At 41.5% G+C, this 27,976-nt stretch overlaps 1 protein-coding gene, 1 long non-coding RNA gene and 1 pseudogene across 4 annotated transcripts in view; 1 reads left to right on the top strand and 2 right to left on the bottom strand.

Annotated features, from left to right (window-relative positions):
- LOC129481632 (septin-7-like) overlaps positions 1 to 27,976 on the bottom strand; it is a gene marked incomplete at its 3' end in the record, with an annotated part of 93,936 nt that overhangs the window by 50,391 nt on the left and 15,569 nt on the right. The window contains 2 exon segments of the mRNA XM_063638500.1: positions 25,045 to 25,096; positions 27,255 to 27,351. Coding sequence (XP_063494570.1) covers positions 25,045 to 25,096; positions 27,255 to 27,351 — 149 coding nt within the window.
- On the bottom strand, positions 326 to 3,051 carry LOC129483171 (uncharacterized). 3 transcript variants are annotated; one of them, XR_010121139.1, is made up of 4 exons: positions 2,850 to 3,051; positions 2,202 to 2,256; positions 1,650 to 1,905; positions 326 to 1,386 (listed from the first exon to the last, which is right to left on the bottom strand). It is a non-coding gene; the product is annotated as an uncharacterized lncRNA (long non-coding RNA). The 3 variants fall into 3 exon arrangements; XR_010121140.1 differs by lacking the exon at positions 1,650 to 1,905; XR_010121141.1 differs by lacking the exon at positions 1,650 to 1,905 and having other exon boundaries at positions 2,160 to 2,256.
- On the top strand, positions 7,617 to 9,437 carry LOC129483167 (pantothenate kinase 3-like; annotated as a pseudogene).

Raw genomic sequence — 27,976 nt, forward strand, 5'->3', positions numbered from 1 at the left:
GAAGAAGGAAAGGAGGAAAGAAAGAGAGAAAGAGAGAGAGAGAAAGAGAGAGAGAAAAACAGAGAGAGAAGAAGGAAGGGAGGAAGGAAGGAAGGAAAGAAGGAAGGAAAGAAGTTTTTGTTCGTTACAATTTACCAGTCTTGAGTGATTTTGTAGCAGCCCCAACTAGACTACCATCATTTGATATGATCCATTTAAAACATAAGAAAAATAATCCATGGAGGTGGAGGTCAGATTTAGGATAATTGAGATGAGGCAAAAGGCAGCTGTTGGTTGCTGAAAAATTCAATATCTTGGTCATATATATAATAAGCCATAAGCTGAATAGGTTTCATGCGTTTTATTTTATATAAATGAAGGCTTAAATTTAAATACAAGAAAAAAAAAAGAAGGCTCTCCTAGATACTTCCTATCCTCCAGTACATTCTCTCTCTTCCTTAGGGTTGTTTTGTTTTTGAGACGGAGTCTCGCTCTGTTGCATCTTGAAGATTATTAGGACTTCGATGGACTGGATGGTAGAGTGAGTCTAAGCGCCACATCCCTCCGTTGCTTCCTCTGGGTATGAGGGAAGAGAGGTACGTTTCTTGTCCCTAGGGGGGTAGGCTCGACCAGGAGGGGACCTGGTTCATTTCGGCCAGGCTGTCATGGCTTCCAGAGCACCTCGCCGCTATTTCCGTCTCTCAACAGAAAGGCTGAGCTCTTTGGAGGAGTACGCGATGTTGGGTTTTGGCTTGTGCTTCAGGAACTGCTGATACTGTAGCTTCTGAGGGAGCTGCAGGGATTTCCCGATTTCCTGCGTGCCTGTGTTAAAAGTTAGAAGCGGGATCTGCTGGCATCTTTGAGACTGAGCCTGACAGTGGAAACATCTAATTTTATTATTAGTTTTTGCTTGAAATGCAAAAGATGAGAAAAAAAGTTCCTGTTTGCTCCACATATTTCTCTTAGAATGAAGCCAATTGAAAGTTAAGTTAACCCTGAAGAAATTCCCCCTGGCGTTTGCAAAGAGCTCCTTTAGGCCTCACGTCCAGCTTGGCTCAAAAGGATTCTAAAGAGCCGGAGAGCTGCTGCAGAAAGTCGGAGTCACAGTACAGTCGGTGTTAACTACGTGTGCAGCCACCGTCTCCTTAGTCATATTACAGGTGCAGAGGCAGTATAGGTGGATCCTTCACAAGTCGAGTGGGTTGACCTCAGATTGACTTTAGAGATGGTTTGTGACCACCTGATAGATGGTAGCCGTTACAGCATTTAGAAAGTGAGTAAAAGAAAGGATGCATACGGAGGCCCACACTCTTGCTTGGCTTCTGCAGATGGAGAGAGAGAGGTCGCTTTTCTGCCTTCTGGGTGTTGAGTAACTTTTTTTTTTTCCTTTGTTGGCATGAAATAGAGCTGAGAATAAAAGCAGACTTTCTTTTAACAAGATAGTATTAACATGCTTGCAGAGTATTTCCCTGTGGATTTCTTCTTAGCATGGTGATACCACAAAGAGCTCTAATCTGGAGGTACGGGTTGTTCCCTAGCTTAGAAGGAGGTCAATCCTGGAGAGTAAGTACAGTGAGGTAGAAAAGGATCCTTTGGGATTGGAAGAATAAGCGTTCATTACTTTTATTTATGTAAAACAACAAAATGAACTTTCTCCTATACTGACTGACCTTGGCCCCTGGAGTTCAGAGTGTTTGCATCTCACACCAGAAGCTTCCTCAGAGGACCCAAAGAAGTACTTTTTACTTCCGCCAAATTTCAGCTGAGGTGACTGCTATCTTTTCATCATTTGCTGTGTGTTTATAGTTAAATCGTTTAAGTTTCAGAGTTTGCGGATCTCCAATGGAAAAAGTGACCACCAGCACATCAAATAGTCAACCCCTGGCAGTGTAATCTTTTAGTGAAAGCTTGTAGGGCTTCTGCAACCTGGTTAGGGGGAGTTAGAAAAGGAAACAGAAAAGGACTTGAGCCTTTTAGCTTCCGATCTGAAATCAGACTTGGGCCACACAGTTCTATGGTTTCTGATGATTTCATTTACAGCTAGAAATAGGCTGGATGGCCAGGAATACTACTTGCTTCCCCCATGCGTGGTCCATTTTAGTGATTGATGGGACTGCTTAGAAAGAATAGGTGGATAATCCTAAGCAGCAAATAACCTCAAGTGAATAAACATGAGTCACCTCTGTGTATGAGACAGAAATGCGGAGGCCAACACAATTCACCTTGACAGAAAATTCCAAAGTTGGGGAATATCATGGACCGCTTCTTCCTAGCGTCCTGGGGAAGAAAACAAAACCTGGAGGTACTGGGGATTGAGCACAGGGCCTCATGCATGCTCTACCCCCTCGGCAACCTAGATCCTTCAGAAAACCCTTTGGTGACTGCCAATATCTGAGCCTGCCCTCTGTGTCAGGATAATCACGATGTTTCCAATTCTGCTGTTAATTCCCTACATGAAGCGCTTCCTCTTTTAGGCACGGCTATACCAAAAGAAAGGTAGCTTAGCCCGGCACGGTGGTTTATGCCTGTAATCAGAACTGTGGGAGGCTGAGGCGGGTGGATCACAAGGTCAGGAGTTCAAGACGAGCCTGGACAAGATGGTGAAACCCTCTCTCTACTGAAAATATGAAAATTAGCCAGAGGTGGTGGCAGGCGCCTGTAATCCCAGCTACTCGGGAGGCTGAAGTACAGAATTGCTTAAACCCAGGAGGCAGAGGTTGCAGTGAGCCGAGATCATGCCACTGCACTCCAGCCTGGGTGACAGAGCGAGACTCCGTCTCAAAAAACAACAAGAACAACAACAAAAGGTAGCTTAGTGGTAAAAATAAAGGCACTGTTCCTGATTTGTGGTCAGCCCAAGATCAACTCACCCCAAGGTGGGCTCTCCATCATGTTAGACTTCCTGGATCATACTTCCATTCTATCATTTGAGTGTGTCCTGGTATACGACATTCTCTTGCAAATTTTCTGATCATAATTTTCTGTAATCTTTTGACTCTTGGAAGCATGTTAGTGTCTCATATAGTCAAAAAATAAACCTGACTCAAGTGTGTGTGAAAATACCCTAAAATTGAATACAAATAGAAGCAAACTAAAATTGCATTGTGAAACAATAACAATCCAACTGAAAAGGAAAGAACTGATCTATGAAAATGGTTTGTACAGTTTGTTGTTCTAAATATAAGATTAAAAAGAATTGCAAACAAATATTGAACTCTGTATCAGGGTTATTTTTGTAGAGCTAGGGCTGTAAGAATTCTGAGATTTTGCGTGAATTTCAGGATTGGGAAAATGAGTGTGTGTGAGCAGGTGTGTTGTTGGAACCAGACTGTCACTGTAAGAGAAAGAAGGTAAAGAATAGTCCTGTTGGTGTTGATGGGAATTGGAGGCATCAGTATGAAATTACACATATGTAATTTTATAGGCTGGGCACGGTGGCTCACGCTTGTAATCCCAACACTTTGGGAGGCCGAGACGGGCAGCTCCCTTGAGGACAGGAGTTCGAGAACAGCATGGCCAACATGGTGAAACCCCGTCTCTACTAAAAATACAAAAATTAGCCAGATGTAGTGGTGTGTGCCTGCAGTCCCAGCTACTAGGAAGCCTGAGGCAGGAGAATCACTTGAACTTGGGAGGCGGACATTGCAGTGAGCCAAGATCCCATCACTGAACTCTGGCCTGGGCAACTTAGCGTTTTCTCAAAAAAACAAAAAAAAAGTAAAATTTCCCTGCAGATGTCTGCTAACTAGGTCTAGAAGATACACCTCAGAAACAATGAACAAAGATAATAATATTTTGATTTTCAAATACCATTCCCTACTGAAAGGCACCAGAGATACTAATAGAAAGTAGCTACTAGTGTCAACTACACTGACTCCAGGACAGAGCCAGGGAAACTACAAGGTGAACCTAAGATATCTTGCTGTGCCAGAATGATGGGGATGATTGAAAAGAACACAGAAGTGGGCTTGAAGAGAATCTCATTGACCAAATCTGACACACTTTGAGCATTAATGATGACAATAAATGATTATCAATCTTGAGAACTTAAATAAATTTGGAAGATGGGAAGATTTTCCTTATAGTGGTATGCCAGCTAATAAATGTGGAAGGAAGGATAAAATTTGAAAATGCCCATTAGAAAATTAGAAAATCTGGACACCACCAGAATGCTGATAAGTGCAGGCATAATTTATAAGTCAATACTAAAAGTATAGGTAGAATTTTGATGAGGATCAGGATATTTATATAGTCTCAGAGTATTTCCCTAGAGCTTACCTATTGATTACAATGGGGAAGATGATACTTTTGCAGGGAAGAAATAGCAGCTACAAACTTAACCAAATGATCAAAGCTAACTTCACTAATAATGGGGAAAACTGACATCACATGCCTCTTGGTGTGATAGAGGATAACATGATTTTGTGACATTTCTCCCAGTTTCCATAACCTTAATCTTCTCATAAGTAGCACAAATTAAGAAACATTCCATAAAACCACTGGCATATACTCTTCAAAAACATCAATGTTGTGAAAGACACGATTGAGCAACTGTTCTAAATTAAAGGAGACTAAAGAGTCAAGACGATTAGATTCATATGTGTCTGTGAAATGGATCCTAGCTTGGGAGAGAAATTTCTATAAAAGATTGTATTGATACGATTAGTTAAATTTTTAAAGATTGTGTATTAGATAATACTATTTTATCAATGTTAAGTTTACTGAAATTGATATTGTTCTGTGTTAAGGAATTGATCTTGTTTTAAGAAATACATAATGATGAATTTCGGGATTAAAAAGATATAATGTCTGAAAATCATTATCAAAGAGTTTATAGAAATAATCTTTGAGATATATATATATCTCAAAGTATGTATATATATATACTTATATATATGTGTATGTGTGTGTGGGTGTATATATATATGTGTGTGTGTGTGTGTATATTCCTGTTGGGAGCAAGCCCCCCAAAATCTGGCCATAAACTGGCCCCAAAACTGGCCATAAACCAAACCTCTGTGGCACTGTAACATGTTCATAATGGCCCTAATGTCCAAGCTGGAGAGTTGTAGGTTTACGGGAATGAGGGCAAGGAACACCTGGCCCACCCAGGGTGGAAAATCGCTTAAAGGCATTCTTAAGCCACAAACAATAACATGAGCTATCTGTACCTTAAGGACATGCTCCTGCTGCAGTTAACTAGCCCAACCTATTCCTTTAATTCGGCCCATCCCTTCGTTGCCCATAAGGTATACTTTAAGTTAATTTAATATCTATAGAAACAATGTTAATGACTGGTTTGCTGTTAATAAATATGTAGGTAAATCTCTGTTCAGGGCTCTCAGCTCTGAAGGCTGTGAGACCCCTGATTTCCCACTTCACACCTCTATATTTCTGTGTGTGTCTTTAATTCCTGTATTGCTGATGGGTTAGGGTCTCCCTGACTGAGCTGGTCTCGGCATATTCCACTGTTGCTGATTGTTTGGTTGAAGAGGCAAGATGTTCGGAAATGATCCCAAGATGTGGACAATATGTGCTCCTCAGGTGGTTCCCATTCCATTTTAAATGTTTCCAGGCAGGGACAAAGATACAAATTTCTCAGTTTGTATTCAAATCTAACAGGTGTTTTATTCTATTTTCCTGGTTACACTCCCTGTTTGTGAGTCAATCAACTAAGGACATCTGAAGGAAACAGAATTTAATTCTCAGAGTCAGGAAGTGATGAGAGACTGCTTTGGTAGGGAAAGTAATAGGAAATTTGTTCTTTCTTGCATAAATAAAGAAGGAAAAGAAAGAAGAGACAGAGACAGGGAAAGAAATAGAAGGCATAACAATCCTAAATATGTATCCACCAAACAGCAGAGCTGCAACATATGTAAAGAGAAAAAAACAGTTAACTTTAAAAAAAATAGACAAATCCACAATTACTTTGGAGACTTCAAAACTTCTCTCATAATGATTGATAGAACAACTAAACAGAAAATCAGCAAGAATGTTGAAGAATTAGGCCGGGTGTGGTGGCTCACGCCTGTAATCCCAGCACTTTGGGAGTCTGGGGCAGGGGAATCATGAGGTCAGGAGACCAAGATCAACCTGGCTAACATGGTGAAACCCAGTCTCTACTAAAAAAATACAAAAAAATTAGCCAGGCGTGGTGGTGGGTGCCTATAGTCCCAGCTACTCAGGAGGCTGAGGCAGGAGAATGGCATGAAACCAGGAGGCAGAGCTTGCAGTGAGCCGAGATCACAGCACTGCATTCCAGCCTGGGCAACAGAGTGGGACTCCATCTCAAAAAAAAAAAAAAAGAATGTTGAAAACTCAAACTCAAAATCATCTTCAGCCACCAGAATTCAGTTAACATTTATAAAACAGTCCACACAAGAAGAGCAGAACAGACATGTCAAATCCACACAGATTATAGGTCAAGGTAAAACATATCCTGGGCCATAAAACAAACCTCAACAAATTTAAAAGAATTAACCAATATGGTATGATCCCTGACCACAATGAAATTAAACTAAAAGTCGGTCACAAAAGACGACAGAAAAATATCCAAATGCTTGGAAAATGAACAACACACTACTAAACAGTTCATAAGACAAAGAGAAAGCCTTAGAAGACATCAAAAAATAAGTTAACCTGAATAAAACTGAAAATACAATATATTAAAAATTCCAAGACATCCTAAAGGAGTGCTGAGAGAGAAATATACAGCACTAAGTGCACATATTAGAAAAGAAAAAAGTCCCAAATCAGTCCTCTAAACTTTTACTTGAAGAAACCAGGTGGGAAAAAGAGCAAAATAACCCAAAGCAAATAGAAGAAAGGAAATAATAAAAAATAAAAGCAGAAATCAATGAAATGGAACACACGCACACACACACAAAATAGAAAAACAAACAAAAAGCTAGTTCCTTTCAAGGATCAATAAAAGAAGAACTCTAGCAAGATAGAAATTTTCAGCAGAGAGACGACACAGTTTACCAACATCAGGAATAAAAAGAGGAGATCACTGTAGACTCAGACGACATCAAAAGCATAAGGGAGGCTGGGCGCGGTGGCCCACGCCTGTAATCCCAGCACTTTTGGAGGCTGAGGTGGGCGGATCATTTGGGGCCAGGAGTTCCAGACCAGCCATGGCCAACATGGCAAAACCCCGTCTCTATTAAAAAGTCAGAAATTAACCAACCATGGTGACACATGCCTGTAATCTCAGCTACTTGGAAGGGTGAAACATGAGAATCACTTAAACCCGGGAGACGGAGGTTGCAGTGAGCAGAGATGGCACCACTGCACTCCAGCCTTGGCGAAGAATGAGACCCTGTCTCACCAAACACAAACAAAAAAACAAACAAAAACCTCTATGGGGGGAGAGGAGGAGACCTTAGAACTAAAAACGTAATACAGCAAGGTCACAGGATAAAAGTCTACAGAAATAAATTATATCTCCAAATAACGGCAATGAACATGCGGAGAGTGAAATTTAAAATGTAATACCCTGTATTTCCTAATAGCTAGAAGAGAAAATTTGGAATATTCCCAATGCAAAGAAATGAGAACTATATGAGGCGATGGATTTGCTAATTCCCCATATTTAATTATTATACATTGACGCATCAAAACACCCCTCTGTGCCTCACAAATATGTGCAATCATTATGTGTCAAGTAAACGTAATTTAAAAAATACATTTTTTAGGGTGGCGGTGGCGGCTACCGGGACCAGGGCCTTTTGTTTGGAGTGGCTGCGTGTTTGTGTGTGGGCGGGGGCCGGAGCCACCAGGTAGTCGGCCTTCCCAAGCTTGCTCAGTCCCAGCCGCCCCTCGCGGGGGTGGGGGACAGCCCTGTGGGCCGGGCATCCCCTCAGGCGCTGCCGCCCCGCCCAGCCTGAGGGGAGGAACCCGCGGGGCCTCACCTAGCGGCCCAGCCACCTCTGGAGTTGCAGCCTCTGCTCTCAGTGCTCCGGACCCGAGGCTGTCCCTTGCCCCTCGGGCCGAGGCCATGAAGATCAAAGATGTCAAGAAACCCTCTCTCCCATGGTTTGGTATGGACATTGGGGGAACTCTAGTAATAGTCTCGTACTTTGAACCTATTGCTATCACAGCAGAGGAAGAACAAGAAGAAGTTGAGAGTTTAAAAAGTATTAGAAAATATTTGATTTCTAATGTAGCATATGGATCCACTGGCATTAGGGATGTACACCTTGAACTGAAAGATTTAACACTTTTTGGTTGAAGAGGGAACTTGCACTTTATCAGGTTTCCAACCCAGGACCTGCCTACTTTTATCCAGATGGGAAGAGATAAAAACTTCTCAACATTGCAAACGGTGCTATGTGCTGCAGGAGGTGGTGCCTACAAGTTTGAAAAAGATTTTCGCGCAATTGGAAACCTTCACCTGCACAAACTGGATGAACTTGACTGCCTTGTAAAGGGCTTGCTGTATATAGACTGTCGGTTTCAATGGACATGCGGAGTGCTATTGTTTAGCTAATGCCGCAGAACCTCAGCAATGCCAAAAGATGACTTTTAACCTGGATGATCCCTACCCACTGCGTGTAGTGAACATTGGCTCAGGAGTCAGTATTTTAGCAGTCCATTCCAAAGACATCTATAAACGAATGACTGGGACAAGCCTTGGGGAGGGTACATTTCTGGGTTTATGTAGTTTATTGACTGGCTGTGAAAGTTTTGAAGAGGCTCTTGAAATGGCATTCCAAAGGTGACAGCACACAAGCTGACAAGCTGGCCCATGATATTCCTGGAGGAGATTATGAAAGATTTGGTTTGCCAGGTTGGGCTGTAGCATCTAGTTTTAGGAATATGATTTATAAAAAGAAGCGAGAATCTGTTAGTAAAGAAGATCTGGCAAGAGCTACTTTAGTTACTATCACCAATAACTTCGGTTCTGTGGCACGAATGTGTGCTGTTAATGAGAAAATAAACAGAGTTGTCTTTGTTAGAAACGTTTTATGTGTCAATACCCTGTCAATGAAACTTTTGGCATATGCACCGGATTTTTGGTCAAAAGGTCAACTGAAAGCCTTGTTTCTAGAACATGAGGGATACTTTGGAGCAGTTAGTGCACTTCTTTGGCTGCCAAATTTCAGCTAAAGCACCAGGTCTCTCTCTCAGCTAATAAATATCATCCAAGAGGAACTGAAACCAGAGGCATTATTACTGCATTGTTTGTCACTGGCAACCAAAGGATAAAAGAGTAGCACAAGCTGCTGAATGTTGCCATATTAAGGGAGAGAATTCAGTAACGTGAAAAAAAAATAATTCTAAAAACACAGTAACTGTAAAATCTCTGACAAAAAGGAAATACTTAGACATAAATCTAACAAAATCTGAATAATGCTGAAAAAGACACAATGCAATGTAAGGCGGGCGTGGTGCCTCCCACGCCAAAGTGTAATCCCAACACTTTGGGAGGCTGAGGCAGGTGGATCACCTGAGGTCAGGAGTTCAAGACCAGCCTGGTCAACATGGTGAAACCCCATCTCTACAGAAATACAAAACTTAGCCAGGTATGATGGCAGATGCCTGTAATCTCAGCTATTCAGGAGGCTGAGGCGGGAGAATTGCTTGAACCCGGGAAGCAGAGATTGCAGTGAGCCGAACTGCACCATTACACTCCAGCCTGGGTGATAAAGCAAGACTCCGTTAAAAAAAAAGAAACTTACACGATGTAATGTACACAATGCTGAAGAAATAAGTTTAAAAAAACCAAAAATACAAAAAAAAAACTAAATAAATGGAGAGATGTACAGTGTTAACAGTTTGCAAAACTCAACATGGTAAAGATGGCAGTTCTTCTCAAATTGACATATAGGTTCAATGAAATTCTTTTTTTTTTTTTTTTTTTTTTTTTAGACGGAGTCTCGCTCTGTCGCCCAGGCTGGAGTGCAGTGGCGCAATTTCGGCTCACTGCAAGCTCCGCCTCCCGGGTTCACGCCATTCTCCTGCCTCAGCCTCTCCGAGTAGCTGGGACTACAGGCGCCCGCCACCACGCCCGGCTAATTTTTTGTATTTTTAGTAGAGACGGGGTTTCACCGTGGTCTCGATCTCCTGACCTCGTGATCCGCCCGCCTCGGCCTCCCAAAGTGCTGGGATTACAAGCGTGAGCCACTGCGCCCGGCCGGTTCAATGAAATTCTTATCAAAATCCAAGCAAGATTTTTATTCTAAAATTTATGTAGGAAGTTAAAGGAATTAGAGTAGCTAAAATAATCATTAAGAATAAAAATATAAGGGGAAGAAACAGTCAACTTGACTTCAAGACTATTGTATTACATTGTTGTATGCTTGTATCATTGTATAAGAAAGGCAGGAAGCAAGTCCGGGCCCCCTGGCTCATGCCTGTAGCCTCAACAACACTTTGGAAGACTGAGGTGGGAGGATTGCTTGAGCCCAGGATTTGCAGATCAGCCTAAGCAACAAAGGGTGATCCTGACTCTACCAAAAAAAAAAAGAAAAAAAAACAAAGCTGGTCACAGTGGGTTTGCGCCTGTGGTTCCAGATACTCAGGGAGGCTGAGGTGGGTGGGTCACTTGGTCCCTAGATGTTGAGACTGCAGTGAGCAGTGATACTACCACTGCACTCCAGCCTGGACTACAGAACAAGACTCTGTCTCAAAATTTTGCTTTTTTTTGTTTTTGAGACGGAGTCTTGCTTTGTCGCCCAGGCTGGAGTGCAATGGCGTGATTTCGGCTCACTGAAATCTCTGCCACCTCCCGGTTTCAAGTGATTCTCCTGCTGCAGCCTCCCGAGTAGCTGGGATTACAGGCACCTTCCACCACACCCAGCTATCAACAAAAAATTTTTTAATAAAAAAATTAAAAGAATGTCAACATGATGCCTTATACAAAACTGAACTCAAAATGGATCAAGGATGTAAACATAAAATGTAAAAGTATAAAGCTTTTGGGAAAAAACATGGAAGAAAATCTTTTGGATCTAGGGCAAGGCAAAGAATTTTACAGTTGGCATGGAAACATGATCCAGAGATCTTGTAAAGCTGGTTCTTCTCTTCCTCCTTCTCTCTCCTGCTGTGTCATTTCCTTTGGGTGATGCTGAGGCTGGAAACAGGAAATGCAAATAGGAGAGCATTAAAGGCAACTAATTGGGTCGTGTCTTTAGTTTTTTTTTTTTTTTTTTTGAGACGGAGTTTCTTCCCTCTTGTTGCCCAGGTTGGAATGCAACGGTGCAATCTCGGCTCACTGCAACCACTGCCTCCTGAGTTTAAGCAATTCTCCTGCCTCAGCCTCCCAAGTAGCTGGGATTACATGCATGTGACACCACGCCCAGCTAATTATTTGTATTTAGTAGAGACAGGGTTTCACCTTGTTGGTCAGGCTAGTCTCGAACTCCTGACTTCAGTTGATCCACCTGCCTCTGTCTCCCAAAGTGCTGGGATTACAGGCGTGCGCCACCACACCAGGCCTGTTTTTAATTTTTATTTGATCAAGAAATGAGATAAAAAGAAAGAAAAAAGAGAGAGAAAGAGAGGAAGAAAGAGAGAATGGAGGAGAGAGAAGAAAGAAAGAAAATTGGAAGAGTTGAATCATAGTTTTTTGAGGAGTGGATTTGAGGAGTGAGTCAGAGAAAAGTAAAAAATAAAAGTACACAGAGTTGAACCCAGGGCCTCAAAAATGCAAAACAAAAGCTCCTCTATCACTGTCATACACAGAAAAACCCAAGCTAAAATAAGAAGGGACAATGTCAAAAGAAAGACTATTGCAATAGGAGAACACTCAGAAATCTATGCATCTCAAAATCAAACAGAAAATGCTTTTCTTTTCTTTTCCTTTTTTTTTTTTTTTTGAGATGGAGTCTTGCTCTGTCACCCAGGCTGGAGTGCAATGGCACGATCTTGGCTCACTGCAGCCTCTGCCTCCTGGGTTCAAGCGATTCTCCTGACTCAGCCTCCTGAGTAGCTGGGATTACAGACGCGACACCATGCCTGGCTAATTTTTGTATTTTTAGTAGAGACAGGGTTTCACCATGTTGGTCAGGCTGGTCTCTAACTCCTGACCTCGTGATCCCCTCGCCTTGGCCTCCTAAAGTGCTGCGATTACAGGGGTGATCCCACCATGCCGGCCTATGCTTTTCCTTTATAGGTAGGGAGGGCTAGGCAAAACTTTAGCAAAACTTTTAAAGGAAATAGGGCAAGCAAGGGGGATAGGACTAGCAGGGTCTGACACCAAGTGTCTCCCTTGTGGTCAAAGAGAATAAGGAGATAAGGGGCAGGATCTGCTTTTTACTGCTTACCCAGGCTTGGGCAAGCAGAGTTCAGGAGCCTGCAAGGAGAACAGTAGAAGAACGGAAGAAATTTAGGGGCCTGACTAAAGTTTGGTTAAAACAAAGCAGAAAATAAGAAATGGTTTCCCCTTGGCCAGCACTTGGTCATCACTAAGCTACACACCTAACTTTTCACTGAGAGAACTTTGATTTTCTGAAGCCTTGAATCCTTCATGATTTGTTATTCATGTTGACTGTAAAAGATGGACTTACCAGTTTTTTTTCTGCATAGGGCTTGTGATGGAAGAAAAGTAGTGGAAATAAAAATCAGGTAACAGCTGCGTGCAGTTTACATTGCAGTTCTAAGCAGATTAATTGTTAAAGCTTCAGTCTTCTCTTATGAGTAATAAGAATCAAGTCTTGATTTAGGGCGTTTCTGATTTCCTTCAGAAATATCTTACCCTAGGAGGCAAGGATATTACAAGTAAGGTTTTCCCTGGCTAAATATTTTGTGGGTTTTTTTGCTCAACAAGATTTGAAAAGATTTGTTGGCAAAAACCGACATTGGGAGAGACACAGAGAAACTCATTTAGCATTTTCTTAAGAAGGGTCTCCTTTCCAGGAGCGATGGCTCATGCCTGTAATTACAGCACTTTGGGAGGCTAAGGTGGGCAGATCACTTGAGGTCAGGAGTTTGAGACCAGCCTGACCAGCATGTCAAAACCCCGTCTCTACTAAAAATACAATTTTAGTATTTTCAATATTTTAGTACAAATACTAAAAATACAATTTTTGTATTAGCTGGGCATGGTGGCAGGCGCCTGTTACCCCAGCTACTCAGGAGACTGAGGCAGGAGAATCGCTTGAACCCAGGAGACAGAAGTTGCAGTGAGCCGAGATTGCAACACTGCACTCCATCCTGGGTGACAGAGTAAGACTCCCTCTCAAAAAAACAAAACAAAACAAAACAAAAACAAAGAGATGGTAAATCCAACCCCACTCCTGACATAATGCAACTACAAACCTCACTGGCTTTCCTCAGTGGTTTAAGCTTTTGATTGAGAATAGGCAAGGAACCCCAGGAACAACTCTTCCCCTTCAGCAGGTGCGTTACCCCGGGACCTTCTGGAACTTCTAGAGCAGTGCTTTGCAAACTTTAGCATCAGAGTCACTTGAGGGCTTATGTAAACACAGGAGCCTGAGCCCCATACTCAGCAGTTCTGATTCAACAGACCTAAGGTTGGGTCTGAAATTTATTATTCTGCTTGCAGCACCCTAATGCCCCACCCCTTGCTCTCCTGTGCAGCGTCCACTGTGGCTAATATGCCACCATTTGCCTGTAGAGAACCAATGGATACCAGGAAATTAAAGAAGAAAAAGTATGAAACAAAAAGAAAATACATGGTATGTGTGTATTAACCTTCTTCCAAAAAATGTATCTCAAAACAGTTGTCATCAGATGGATCGAGAAAGAACATGAAATGTTTGTTTGGTTTTTTTGGAGCAGAGGAAGTGCCCAACACAACTGTGATCTACTTATCTTTTACTCTGCATGTATTTTCCATTGTGACAAAACCTTTTCCTGTTTTTTTCATATGGGGTCTCAGTTTGCTGTTACCAGAAGTTCCCAGGCAATATTGGAGTGACTGAGGAAATACAGGAATATGAATATGAATCAGTCGTATGGAATATCCGTAGGGAATGTTGATCCGTATTGGTTTCTGCTTCTCGCATGTTGAAGGCCTCTAATTCCCCGACAGTCTTCGGCCATCCAGCGTCCTGCCACTCCCATCTCAAGCGACGAGAGAGCCACAGCAGTCCTTGTCTCTGTATTGGATCGCACTTGTGTCCCTGTTCAGGTCGACAGGGAGAGACTGGTGGAGAAATCAGCAGACAGATGCTTTCACTCTGCTCTTTTGCCTAGAAAACAAAAATAACTAAAAAGAAAAAAAGATGCCCACGGGCATTTTTCTCCCTTCTTCGTCTTTGCATCTCTTTAACCATTGTACAAAATGGAGGGCCTGGCACGTGGTTCATGCCTGTAATCCTAGCACTTTGGGAGGCCGAGGCGGGTGGATCACGAGGTCAGCAGTTCGAGATCAGCCTGACCAACATGGTGAAACCCCGTCTCTACTAAAAATACAAAAAAATTAGCTGGGCGTGGTGGTGGACGCCTGTAATCCCAGCTGCTTGGCAGGCTGAGGCAGCAGAATCGCTTAAAAATGGAAGGCAGAGGTTGCAGTGAGCCGAGATTGCGCCACTGCACTCTAGCCTGGGCAACGAGAGCAAAACTCCGTCTCAAAAAAAAAAAAAAAAAAGGGAGCGAACGTAAACCGCCTGTGCACGCTTTTGTTTGGGGTCAAGAGACCCCAGTTGTGATCCCGTTCTTCTTTCCCCCTCGTTACTTTTTTGTCTTCCTTCTGCTGTCGCAATCGCCTTATGTGATGTTGAGGCTCACAGCATAGAGGTTGGGGATAGTTCAAGGCCATGCGTTGGAGTACATTTTTACTCTCTATAAGTGCAGAAATAGGATAGAAAAATGTGAGGAGGCAGAGAACTGCCAGAGTAAAACCATCACTTGGAGGTGCCGGGGATCAAACCCGAGGCCTCACACATGAAAGCATCCGCTCTACCACTGAACTACACCCCCTTCCTAAAAGGCCTCTTTGTAATAATTTTCAGGAGGTAACTTTCATTTCCTGAGACTCTCTGTGAGCATGCTGGTAGTAGTGGTCAGAACTATAGAGCATGGAGAGCTACTCTGAGCAGGAGATATTTGGAACTAATGGGGGATACAGATTCTTTAGAATACTGTGTAGGACTTGAAATGAAAAAAGATTAGAAAAGTGTCAGATAATAACCACAAGAAGTTTCCATTGTGGCTTCAAGACGTTGAGTTCTTAGGTTCTCCTTCTATTATGCTTGGCAAGAATCAAGTTCTGGTTTTCGTTTCTTTTGATTTCTTCCAGATATGACACAAAGCCATTGAAATTCAGCCTTTCCCTGCCTAAAATGCTTAATATTTGTTGTTTTCTCAATCAGAATATCAAGGGTAAGATTTGATGGAGGAAAGCCATCATCAGAACAAAACCTGAGAGCGGTGCACTCAGCATTTTTTCATAAGGGTCCCTAGCTGGCATGGTGTCTTAGGCCTGTACTCGCAGCTATTCCAGAGGCTGGGGAACGAGGATCACTTGAGCTTGGGAGTTGGTGGTTGTAGGGAGCTATGATTGTGCGACTACCCTGGAGCCTGGGCAATGTAGTGAGAAAAGCACGCAAGAAAGCAAGACAAAGTGAGAGTAAGGGAGTGAGGGAGGGAGGAAGGGAAAGAGGGAAGGAAGGAAGGAAGAAGAAAGAGAGAGGGAGGGAGGGAAGGAGGGAAGGAAGGAAAGGGGAGAGAGAGAGAAAAGGAGACCGGAGGGAATTCATAAGGCATAAATGAAAAACAGCTTTGGGGGTGGAGAGAAGGGTTGAATTATGAGAGTAAGACGAAAGATAAATAGAAACAGGATTGAAGAGTAGTTCAGAAAAACAAACATGCTATTGCCAAAGACAAGCAGGTACAGAAAAGGCGAGGTTTTAACAACTTTTAGGAATGGGAGAAAGATTGAAAGATGGAGAATATGAGTTAGTTTGGCTCACGCTAAATTTAAAATATCTCTGGGGCACGCTTGTGAAGATACTACACAGAGAACTCAGGCAATTAACTCCGTCTCCAGCCTGAGATTTGTAAGCATTAGTAGTAGGAGACACATCACATGGAGGTGGATAAAGACTAAAAAGTATACTTTGAGATATGAGAATTACAAAACTATTCGTGATATTTGTAGGCAACAAACAAGTTTGCTCCTAAATAGTTCTTGAATTTTGGGACTTATCACGTTGAGACCGGGTTCTTTGAACTATATAAGATGAGAAGAAAACCCATTTCCCGGAACCAAATTTCTAGTGACTGTTAACTCTTTCTCATTCTTGTTTGCCCACATATGAGCCTTTGCCAATGTTAATAAAATAACATTGATCCATTTTAAAAATGGCAGATTGCATGTCATATGCCAGACTTTTCAGTTGGCTGATGGGATTTCTAGAATAAAAGTAGGAAACACTGAGTAATAGGTTTCACTGAAGGAGAGACTAGAGAAGCGTTACACACAAAATTGATGTGTATTCATGTGTGTGTGTGTCTGCCTGTGTCTGTGTGCATGTGCATGTAAATGCTGGGGAGGATTATCTTGACTCTTTGATGCCGTAAAGCAATATTAGTACAGTTTGCAGAAACACTCCTTCGTCCTTATGTCATGTCACACCCAGAGAATCCTGGCTATTAGATTCTTGGGAATTCACAATAAGAAAGTATGCTTTTTTGTTTGCCACATAAAAGGGGGAATTTAAAATAACTAAATATCCATATCTATCTTCAGACTATCTACCAACATGATTGAAACACTTTTTTTTTTTTTTTGCGTATAATCTGTAGGATGAGCTCATTTAACACAGCATTCTTCTGAGGAATTAACCATTTAATTTTGAAGACAAAACACCCTCATGTCATACATACTCAGTTTTGAAAACCTAAAAATATATAAAGTATCTTTTTAAATCTGCACTGTCCAATATGGTTACCATTACCACATTGGCTATTGAATGCTTGAAATTGCCCAGTCCAAAGTAAGATGCATTGTAAGTATAAAATACATACCAGATTTCAAAGATGAAATATCAATTTTTAATATAAAATAACACATAATTTTAAGATGGATTACTTAAAATATTTTTCTTTTGTTATACAAGGCGATTTACATATATTATTAAAACTGGACACAAAAGATGGAAACAGTAAACACCGGGGACTACTAGGGAGTAGCCAGGAAGGGGAAAGCCTTGAAAAGCTAACTATTGGATACTATGCTCACTACCTGGGTGATGGGATTAATCCCACCCCAACCCCAGCATCATGCAATATACCAATGTAACAATCCTGCACATGTATTCTTTTGACTCTTGGAAGCATGTTAGTCTCACATAGTCAAAAAATAAAACTGACTCAAGTGTGTGTGAAAATACCCTAAAATTCAATACAAATAGAGGCAAATTAAAACTGCATTGTGAAAGAATAACACAACCCCATTGAAAGAACTGATTTAAGAAAATGCTTTACACAGTTCATTGTTCTAATTGTAAGTACAAAAAGAAGAGGAAACAAATCTTAAACTCTATGTATGAGGGTTATTTTTTGTACAACTAAGGCTGTAGGAATTCTGAGATTTTGTGAGAATTTTAGGATTGAGAAAATGAGTGTGTGAGAGTAAGCAGGCTGTCACTGTGAGAGCAAGAAGGTAAAGAATAGTCCTGTTGGTGTTTATGGGAATTGGAGGCATCAGTAAGAAATTATACATATGTAATTGTATAGGCCAGGCACGGTGGCTCACGCTTACAATCTCAGCACTTTGGGAGGCTGAGAGACGTGTGGATCACTTCAGGTCAGGAATGGAGAACACCCTTGCCAACATGGCGAAACCCCGTCTCTACAAAAAATACAAAAATTATCGGGTGTGGTGGCCACGCCTGTAGTCCCAGCTATTCGGGAGGCTGAGGCAGGATAGATAATCGCTTGAATTTGGGAGGCGGATGTTGCAACGAGCCAAGATCGCACCACTGCACTCCAGCCTGGGGTACTGAGTGAGACTCTGTCTCAAAAAAAAAAAAGAAAAAGTACATTTTCCCAACAGATCTGTCTGCTAACTGGGCCCGGAAGAAATACCTCAGAAACAACGAGCAAGATAACTCTATATTTTGATTTTCAAATACCATTCTCTACTAAAAGGAACCAGAGATACTAATAGAAAGTAGCTACTAGTGTTAACTACAGTGACTCCAGCAGGACTGTGCCAGGGAAACTACAAGATGAACCTAAGATATCTTGCTGTGCCAGAATGATGGAGACGATTTAAAAGAACCCAGAAGAGCCGGGGTGGCTCACGCCTGTAATCACAGCACTTTGGGAGACCTAGGCGGGCGGATCATCTGAGGTTAGGAGTTCCAGACCCGCCTGGCCAATATGGTGAAGCCCGGTCTCTACTAAAAATACAAAGACTGTCCTGGCGTGGTGGCGCATGCGTCTAATCCCAGCTACTTGGGAAGCAGAGGCAAGAAAATCACTTGAACCCGGGAGGCAGAGGTTGCAGTGAGCCGAGATTGCACCACTGCACTCCAGCCTGGACAACAGGGTGAGACTCGTCTCAATAAATAAATAAATAAATAAATAAATAAATAAATAAATAAATGATAAAGTCCATGAGAAAAATCATTGTATTTGTGTTTAGGCGTAAAGAGAGAGGAGAATCATTGGGGCAAAATATTGGGAATTGCTAAACCTGAGTAACGTGGGTATGGTAGTTCTTGTATTATTTTTGCAACTTTTCTGTAGGCTTGAAATAATTTCAAACTAAAAAAGTTTTTTAATTCTCCCTTCTCAAATTTCTTTTCCCTCTTCCTTCAAGGACTGTACTCTTCCATCAAGAGTAACGTAGATGGATACTAAAACAGAAGGGTCAGTACCGCCTCAGGGGATTTAGATCCAGGTGAGGAGGTGAGAAAGTGGAATTCCCAACTCTTAGAAATGAAGACCCAGGAGCGTGGGCTGCTGCCCGTCCTTACCCTCGCTGGCGCCTGGGCCAGCACCGTGGTAAAAAAACCCAGCATGGATTTCATCTTGGGGATGCTGTGGTTCCAGTTCTGACACTCAAGAAACGACGGACGGAGAGGAGAATGAGGACCACCTGCGAAAAGAGCTCGAGAAGGAAGCAGGGACGTGGTGGGGTATGCACCTGCCGCAGTGGCAGCAATGGCGGAGGACAAGCGAAGTGGGTGAGTGCCCGAGGCTGCCAGAGGATCTGGGTGGGCCGGGAGGCTGAGTGCGGCCCCAAAGCCCATCGCTGCCTTTCCTCATCGCTGCCTTTCCTCGGTGTCCGCGACAAACGAGAGGGCTCATTCCCTGTAGGAGAAGTGAGCTGAAAACACTTTCCCGCAAGATCTCTCGTTTTGCTCAAGGCAGTCATGGCGTTGAGAACGCATCACAGCTCCTTTACTGGCTGGGGCACTGGGGAGCACAGGTACCCTTGAGTTTTGGTACAGACAAGTGGTATTGGTGGCTTCCAAGGAAACGACAGAGAAACCGCCTATTTCCAATCCCTACTGTTCGTGAGGGGGTGTTGAACCGGGTAGAGAGACCACCCTCCTGCTTAAGCACCTTTGTTACAGATAGGAAGTGTTCTTTGCCTTTGTTTTAGCTTTTCAAGCTTGGAATACAACTTATGAAAAACAAGAAAGGTAAGGCAGTCCCAGTATATTTTAAACTTCAGATGGTTTTCAGAAGTACTATCTTGTTTTTACGGAAGTCACGGTGTCCAGATTTCAACCTACCTAGCAGAGTGAAGCTCTACGAGTCTGATATCTTGGCTTTCCTCCACATCAGCAAGCCTCTGAAATTCAGGTTTCTTTCTGGACAGTATCACCTACACTTTTGCAGTGGGCTCCTACATTGCCTACATCCAACTCGTGGAAGCATGAACAGTGGGAAAAGCCAAGGTTACCACATAAAAAAAGATCCTTACATGAGACATGTGGAAATAAAGCAGCAGCTGAGGTGTGTGTAGAGGAAGAGACAAACGTGAAAATGTAGAAAGTGGATAGAGATTTTTTTCCAAGGAGGAAGAGGAATTGTCTGCTCACAACAAGGAACACTCTACTTAGTGCTGTAAAGATACTTTTATTACATTTCATGCATACACTGGATTTTAACAACCAGAACATGGTGTAATTGGTGGGGGCTTGAGAGACAGCAGTCACTCCCAACCCTGAGTGTGAGTCCCCACCCTGAGGGTGAAGAGAAAATGATTACAATCTCTGCCATAGGGCTTAGAATCGTCCAAACCTGGGTTTCAAATGGAAAGGCCCAAATAGCTTCAGAGGGCTCCAGGTATTTCAGCTCAAAATAGTCTCCTGGTTCAAGAGAACTCTTGTGAGGTCTTCCACAGGAAAATCAGTCTGTTTTGTGTGACCTGAAAAGTTACCTAAAATATTGAAGGAGTCAAAGAAATGGTGAATCCAACCCCACCCCTGACGTAAGGTGAATACAAACCTCACTGGCTTTCCTAAGTTTGAGTTTTTGATTGAGAATAGGCAGGGAATCCCAGGAACAACTCTTCCTCCTCAGCAGGTGCCTGACCCTGGGACCTCCCAAAACTTCTAGAGCAGTGCTTTGCAAACTTTAGCATCAGAGTCACTTGAGGGCTTATTCAAAAATGGGAGCCTGAGCCCCATACTCAGCAGTTCTGATTCAACAGACATAAGGTTGGGTCTGAAATTTATTATTCTGCTTGCAGCACCCTAATCCCCCACCCCTTGCTCTCCTGTGCAGTGTCCACTGTGGCTAACATGCCACCAATTGCCTGGAGAGAACCAATGGATACCAGGAAATTAAAGAAGAAAAAGTATGAAACAAAAAGAAAATACATGGAATGTGTGTATTACCTTCCTCTGAAAAATTTATCTCAAAACAAACATGATTGGTCTGGAGGCACACACACAGCCAGTCCTCAGCTAAGCAGGTTTCACTGACAGTATCCCTCCTGGATGCTGGTTATAGATATTTTCACTGGACAAAAGAATCAAGTAAGGGCCCATCAGCCTCATAGAGTGTATCTATCATGCCAGCCTGATAGGCTGGTGGACTAGGAACGAACATCATACTCTCTTGCCTCTCAAAGACACTTTAATTCAACAGGAAGTAAGTACAGAAAGAACAGCAGTTTTGAAACCATACACCATTGGAAACCCTAAAAGGTATCTTGAGTGCATAGGATTTCTTGGGAGTTTGTTGTGGGAAGTCAGAGACACCAAATGGAAGGACCAGCTGGAGCCGTGGCAGAGAAACATAAATTGTCAAGATTTTAATATGGACATTTATCAATTCCCAAATAATACTTTCATAATTTATTATACCTGTAATCTCTTAATCCTGTTATCTTCATAAGCTGAGGATGTGCATCACCTCAGGACCACTGTGATAACTATGTTAACTGTAAAGATTGACTGTAAAACATATGTGTTTGAACAACATGAAATCAGCGCACCTTGAAAAAGAACAGAATAACAGCGATTTTTAGGGAAGACAACCATAAGGTCTGACTGCCTGTGGGGTTGGGCAAAAAGAATCATATTTTTCTTCTTGCAGAGAGCCTATAAACAGACGTGCAAGTAGGGAAGATATCGCTAAATTCTTTTCCTAGCAAGGAATATTGATATTAATACTCTGGGAAAGGAATGCATTCCTGGGGGGGAAGTCTATAAACAGCCATTCTGGGAATGTCTGTTCTATGTGGTTGAGATAAGGACTGAGATATGCCCTGGTCTCCTGCAGTACCCTCAGGCTTACTAGGATTGGGAAACTCCACCCTGTTAAATTTGTGGTCAGACCGGTTCACTGCTCTCAAACCCTGTTTTCTGTTAAGATGTTTATCAAGACAATACGTGCACCCCTGAACACAGACCCTTATCAGAAGTTCTGCCTTTTGCCCTTTGTCCTGTTTCCTCAGAAGCCTGTGAACTTTGTTATGCTTTTTGCCCTTTGAAGCATGTGATCTTTGTACCTACCTACACCCTGTTCATACACCCCCTCCCCTTTTGAAATCCTTAATAAAAACTTGCTGGTTTTGAGGCTTGGGTGGACATCACAGTCCTACTGATATGTGATGTCACCCCTGGTGGCCCAGCTGTAAAATTCCTCTCTTAGTACTCTTTCTCCTTCTTTCTCAGCTGGCTGACACTTACGGAAAACAGAAAAAACCTATGTTGAAATATTGGGGGTGGGTTCCCCCGATATTTTTTTCGTTTATTTTTGATACAGGGTCTCGCTTTGTCACCCAGGCTGCATGGAGTGTGGTGGTACAATCTCAGCTCACTACAACCTCTGCCTTTCATGCTCAAACCATCTTCCTGCCTCAGCCTCCTGAGTAGCTGAGACTACAGGCATGCATCGCCACGCCCAACTATTTTTTGTATTTTTAGTAGAGACGAGGTTTCGCCATGTTGCTCAGGCCAGTCTTGAACTCCTGAGCTGAAGCAATTCTCTCATCTTGGCCTCCCAAAGTGCTGGGATTATGGGTGTGAGCCACTGTACCTGGCCTAATTTTAATTATTATATATTACATGCATCGCTGAAAAATCATTAAAGGTTCTAAGGAAGAATACTTACATGAAATGTTTGCATGAATGTGTAAAAGTAAGGTGAATTTACAACTATTAAGCTATTTTTGTTAGTGTCATCTAACATTTTAGATAATTATTTTCCCTTTCACTAAAATCACTTTCACTTCTATATGACTATATAATTCTGATTTTTCCAGGTTATAAATGTCTCGATTTCCATTTAGTTAAATATGCTTTATCCTTTTATGATTCAACCCACTCCTCCATTCTCAAAATAATTTGGTAATTAGCAATACACTTTCCCCACAGTTTCAGGAATTTGTCTCTTCCATTTCCCATCGCTGATACTGTACCCCTCTTCTCCTCTTGCTTTCTTTCCCTATTTGATTTCTGAAACACCCGTCTCCACTCACCAAAAATATCTGTATAGTTTTCCTCCTTTTCATTGTCTTCCTTGGTTTACCTGGAGTAAGTCTCTTAATTAGCAAAAACTTCTTTGAACTTGCCTCTTTCTTAGAAGAAAACACTATTCCTTTGACCTGCCAAATCTCAATTACTTGGGATTTACAGACATCTATCTGCAATGCTGGTATTGTATTTCCTTCCAAGTATTTATTAAATATCCACTAGATGCCTTTGTCATAAAGACATGAGCTAAATTAAATATACATCTTTTTAATAATACATAACTTTAGAATTTTTAGGCATAAAAGTCTTGCTGGTCTGCTGTTATTAATTCCTCCTGCAGGCATGGTCAGTTTGCTCTGGAATGCTTACACTAGGGAGGCCCCTCACTAGCTGCCAGGCTGTGAACTTTTGAATATTCAAAGTAGCCTCTGGGCCGGGTGGGCGTGATAGCTCACGCCTGTAATCCCAGTACTGTGGGAGGCCAAGGCAGGCAGCTCACTTGAGGTCAGGAGTTTGAGACCAGCCTGGCCAACATGGTGAAATCTCATCTCTACTAAAAATACAAAAATTAGCCAGGTGTGGTGGTGCACGCCTGTAATCCCAGCTACTCGGGAGGCTGAGGCAGGAGAATTGCTTGAACCCGGGAGGTGGAGGTTGCAGTGAGCCAAAATCATGCCACTGCACTCCAGCCTGGGAAACAGAGCGAGACTCCTCCTCAATAAGGTAGCCTCTGGCTCAGTAACTAGATTTCCCCTCTACGGCGTCTTAGGTATGTAGGCAACTATTGGTTGTATAATTTTAAAATACACAAGTTATAGAAAACCACCGTGTCAAGCACTGGGCAAGTACCATAGAAGATTTAAAAACAAGAGGAATGCAATGGCAATTAGGATTTATTAAACATTATCTACTTATATACTGTCATAGCAGATTATATTATTAATAGCTATTCTTTTGAAGTTACACCTTAAGGATGGAAGAGGAAGGGAATAGTTCATAATAGAGCCTGAAGTTGTATTCTCAAAACCCAGAGGATGACCTTCTCACGCATTTGCTCTTCTCTACTAAGTGAGACCTGGTAACCCCAACTGCTGAATCAATCCTATCATGTAGTTCCTACCAAAAACACCTGCTCCTTTGAAAATACAGATCAATTACATGCCAATTTCTTTAATTTCAAAATTCACTCTCATCTCTACTGTATTTCTCAAGGTAGCAGTTTGACTCTCTTAAAATTTCCCCCTCACTTCTCACTTGTGAGGATAACCTTCTGCTTGTTCCACAATTTCCAATTATTATCCAGATTTGTGTTACTACCTTTCTTTACACAGCTAAAGAGATTCTTATGTTTTGGGAAAGTGGGTAGAGGTAGGAAAATGAATATATATCAACTTAAGACAGACATCTAAAGCTAAAGGATAAAGAGAGTATGTGGTAAAGATGTAGAGAAGCAAGAGAGAGAAGTGGGAAATGAGGAGTGAGGTAGGGAGAGGAAGGAATGTGTCTCAACATGAAAACACTGAGGATTATTTTGATGCCCTTTCTGTTCCTTACCTACTAACATCTCTAGTCCTATTACACTATTTCTTCACGATTTCCTCTCTGCTGCTGCTTTTCTAATTCATTAGTAAGAGATCTTCTTTACTAGTCCTGGTCCTCTAATCAGGATGGCCTAAATGTCCTGTTCCCGTAGGCTTTATGTCTCTTTGTCAGCAGGTGTGCAAGACACAATTTGGGGATTTTTTTTCTCACCTGGTAGGAAGATTGATTTTGTTTGCTATGTTCCAGTAGACAAAATGTGCCCTACTCACCAGCTACCAGGCTGTGCAACTTTTAACATTCAAATTCTAGCCTTTGACTCAAAAACTACCCTTCCCTTATATAGTTTTCACACGTTTTTTACATTAAGAGTCTCTTCTATTTCACTTTCCATAGTTATTTCAGTATTAGACCTCAATAGAAAGTATAATGATAAAGTACAGAGACTAATTTTCCTATGTATCCCTAGACACACAAATTATTTTGTAACTTTTACTCATGACTTCAAAACTTTGGAGAAAGAATCATCTACATGTAATGCCTACTTCATTACTAGACTGACGATATAAATTTAAATTGGCTACATTTATAGAAGGCAAAAAGTAAATCTGTCCAACTCTTATTTAGGGAAAGAAAATCTTATGCTATTTCCATCATTGCTTGCACTTACCTTATCAAAGTATTTCTTAGAATTGTAAAATAACAATGTTTACCATTTTCAACTGTAAGAAAAAAATAGACCAAATATATTTCCACAAACCCAGTCTTTTCAAAAAATATTTCACCGGAACTTGGGGGGTAAAAACAAGGAGGGGAAATGCAAAACAGCTTACATCAATTTTTTTGACATTTAACACAAACATACTACTCAACGTAAGGGCATGACAGAGAAGTGTACTATATTATTGCCTTATTGTAATTTAATCCTCAAAAGTAGATACATAAACCTAACAAATGAGCTCTTCGGAAACAACTTTGAAATTCTGTAAGGGGAAACCATGTATTTTCTCATTATTGGTAAAAAATATATTTATTCTATCATATATTTAAAAAATTCAGTGGTGTAAGTGAAGGGAGAATCACTTTAGAAAAAATCTTAAGGTAACCAAAATGAAAAAGGGAGCCAAGAACTTTAAGGTTCTTTACTTTTATTTTTAAAGAATGTATCACAAATACAAATATTACTTGAGAGTAGAGGGGTAAACTACAAAAGAGAGATGGAAATCAATTTCTCCGTTGCCTATTTTTAAGCAGTATGTAAGTTCTAAAGCCTCAGCTCAGCAACTGAAAGTTGCCTGGGCATGGCAGAGGGAGCTGGGAACAAGGTACAGGGGTCACTGGTGGGAAAATTGGCAATAAGGACAGTAACTTGAAACAATATTCTAAAAGTTAAAGAACTGTTCAAAATAAACCAGGAGCAGTGGTGTGTGCTTATAGTGACGTGATAAGGGAGGAGCATGACGTGGGAATATCACTTTGAGCTCAGGAGTTTGAGGCCAGTTGGGCAACATAGCAAGACCCTGTCTCTTAAAAAAAAAAAAAAAAAAGTTCAAAGATAATAGCAACAAACATAAAACAATCATGTCTCAATTTTGGTTTCAGCTTACTGTAATGCAGAAGATTAAATATCAGATTAAACAAATACAATAAGCCTATTGCCAAGAGGAAGGACTTCTGAGGTTTGGTGTTATAACTAAGATTTTATTGGTATTTAAAACTCCTTACTTAACACTTAATAATTCAGGATAGCAAGTTAAGAAACAAAAAACTCCTTACAAAACTAGTAAAGAGGATCTCTTACTAATGAAATTTTTTCACTCTAAATATGCGATGTCAAAAAGGGCAACTTCTGCACTGAGGAAAGGAGACTGTGAATGTTTTAACTGGGCTTATACATTTTTAAAATAATTCTTGAGGGTCCATGACCCATCTGATATTCTGATAAAAGTGACTGGCCATCTCTCCAAAATGTTTGATTCCAGGAGGTTCATTAGATTCCCTGGGAGCAAACTTTGTGCCCCAGGTAAAGAACCCCTGAATTTTAGGTATGTTTTCAAATAAGAAAACAGAAATAGACTTAATGATGAGGCAGGGATGCCAACCTGGGTGGGGCAAGTTGAGTATCTATTATTTGAAATGCTTGGGACCAGAAGTGTTTTGAATTTTTTTGGAATTCTGGAATATCCGTGTTACACTTACTGGTTGAGCATCCTTAATCCAAAAATCCAAAATTAAAAATGCTCCAGTGAGCGTTTCCTTTGAGCGGCATGTCAGTGCTCAAAACGTTTTAGATTTTGGATCAATTCACATTTTGAATTTTCTCTTTAAGAATTTTCAACCTAGGCAGAGTGCGGTGGCTCAAGCCTGTAATCCCAGCACTTTGGGAGGCTGAGGCCGGCGGATCATAAGGTCAGGAGTTTGAGACCAGCCTGGTCAATACGGTGAAACCCTGTCTCTACTAAAAATACCAAAATTAGCCAGGTGTGGTGGTGTGCGCCTATAGTCCCAGGTACTCGGGAGGCTGAGGCAGAAGTATCATTTGAACTCGGGAGGCAGAGGTTGCAGTGAGCTGAGATCATGCCACTGCACTCCAGCCTGGGTGACAGAGCGAGACTCCATCTCAAAAAAAAAAAAAAAAGTTCAACCTATACTACAACTTTAGGACTTAACACATACTTACCTGACTTAGTAAGATACAGGATTGAAAAATATGAATATATTTAAGAGGAAAATGAGACTATAAGAACCTGCAATCAATACTATCCTTGAAATCTAGGCTATATCAATAGAGTATGCGTACCATACTACTTACTATAAATACAAATTTTTAATCACAGTTTTGAGATCTTATAGAAAGTCATTCACTGAAGAAAACCTTACCTTCAGCAACACTCCAAGGATACTGCCTTCCTCTGACCCTTTTGCCATTAACTTCAATGATAGTATTACTACTCACCACAGCAAGAGGTAAACGGTACTATAAAACAAAGTATTCGTGTTCAAATACATCTCTGTAGTCCCCACAAATTCAAGAATAAAAAAAAGTTACATTACTCAACAGATTAGCCAAAAAAAAAATTTGATAGAAACTTTTGATAGTTTCTACATTAGTTTTTATAGGCCACTTAACAAATATTTAGTAAAATGACATCACATGATATTACCGACAAGGTAGACAATAAATAAAATTAAATTTTCTCTCTTTTTTTTGAGACGGAGTCTTGCTCTGTCGCCCAGGCTGGAGTGCAGTGGTGTGATCTCAGCTCACTGCAAGCTCCGCCTCCCAGGTTCACGCCATTCTCCTGCCTCAGCCTCCCCAGCAGCTGGGACTACAGGTGCACGCCGCCACGCCTGGCTAATTTTTTGTATTTTTAGTAGAGACGGGGTTTCACCGTGTTAGCCAGGATGGTCTCGATCTCTTGACCTCGTGATCCGCCCGCCTTGTCCTCTCAAAGTGCTGGGATTACAGGCATGTGCCAATGCGCCCTACCAAATTTCCTCTTTAAAGTTAAGAATATTCAAGAATATACTGGGCAAATTATTTACTAAAAATCACTACAGAAAGTTGTCCCATACTTGCGAGGAAAAAGGTAAAAAATATA

This window comes from Symphalangus syndactylus, chromosome 5 (genome assembly GCF_028878055.3).
Source record: "Symphalangus syndactylus isolate Jambi chromosome 5, NHGRI_mSymSyn1-v2.1_pri, whole genome shotgun sequence".
NCBI lineage: Eukaryota > Metazoa > Chordata > Mammalia > Primates > Hylobatidae > Symphalangus > Symphalangus syndactylus.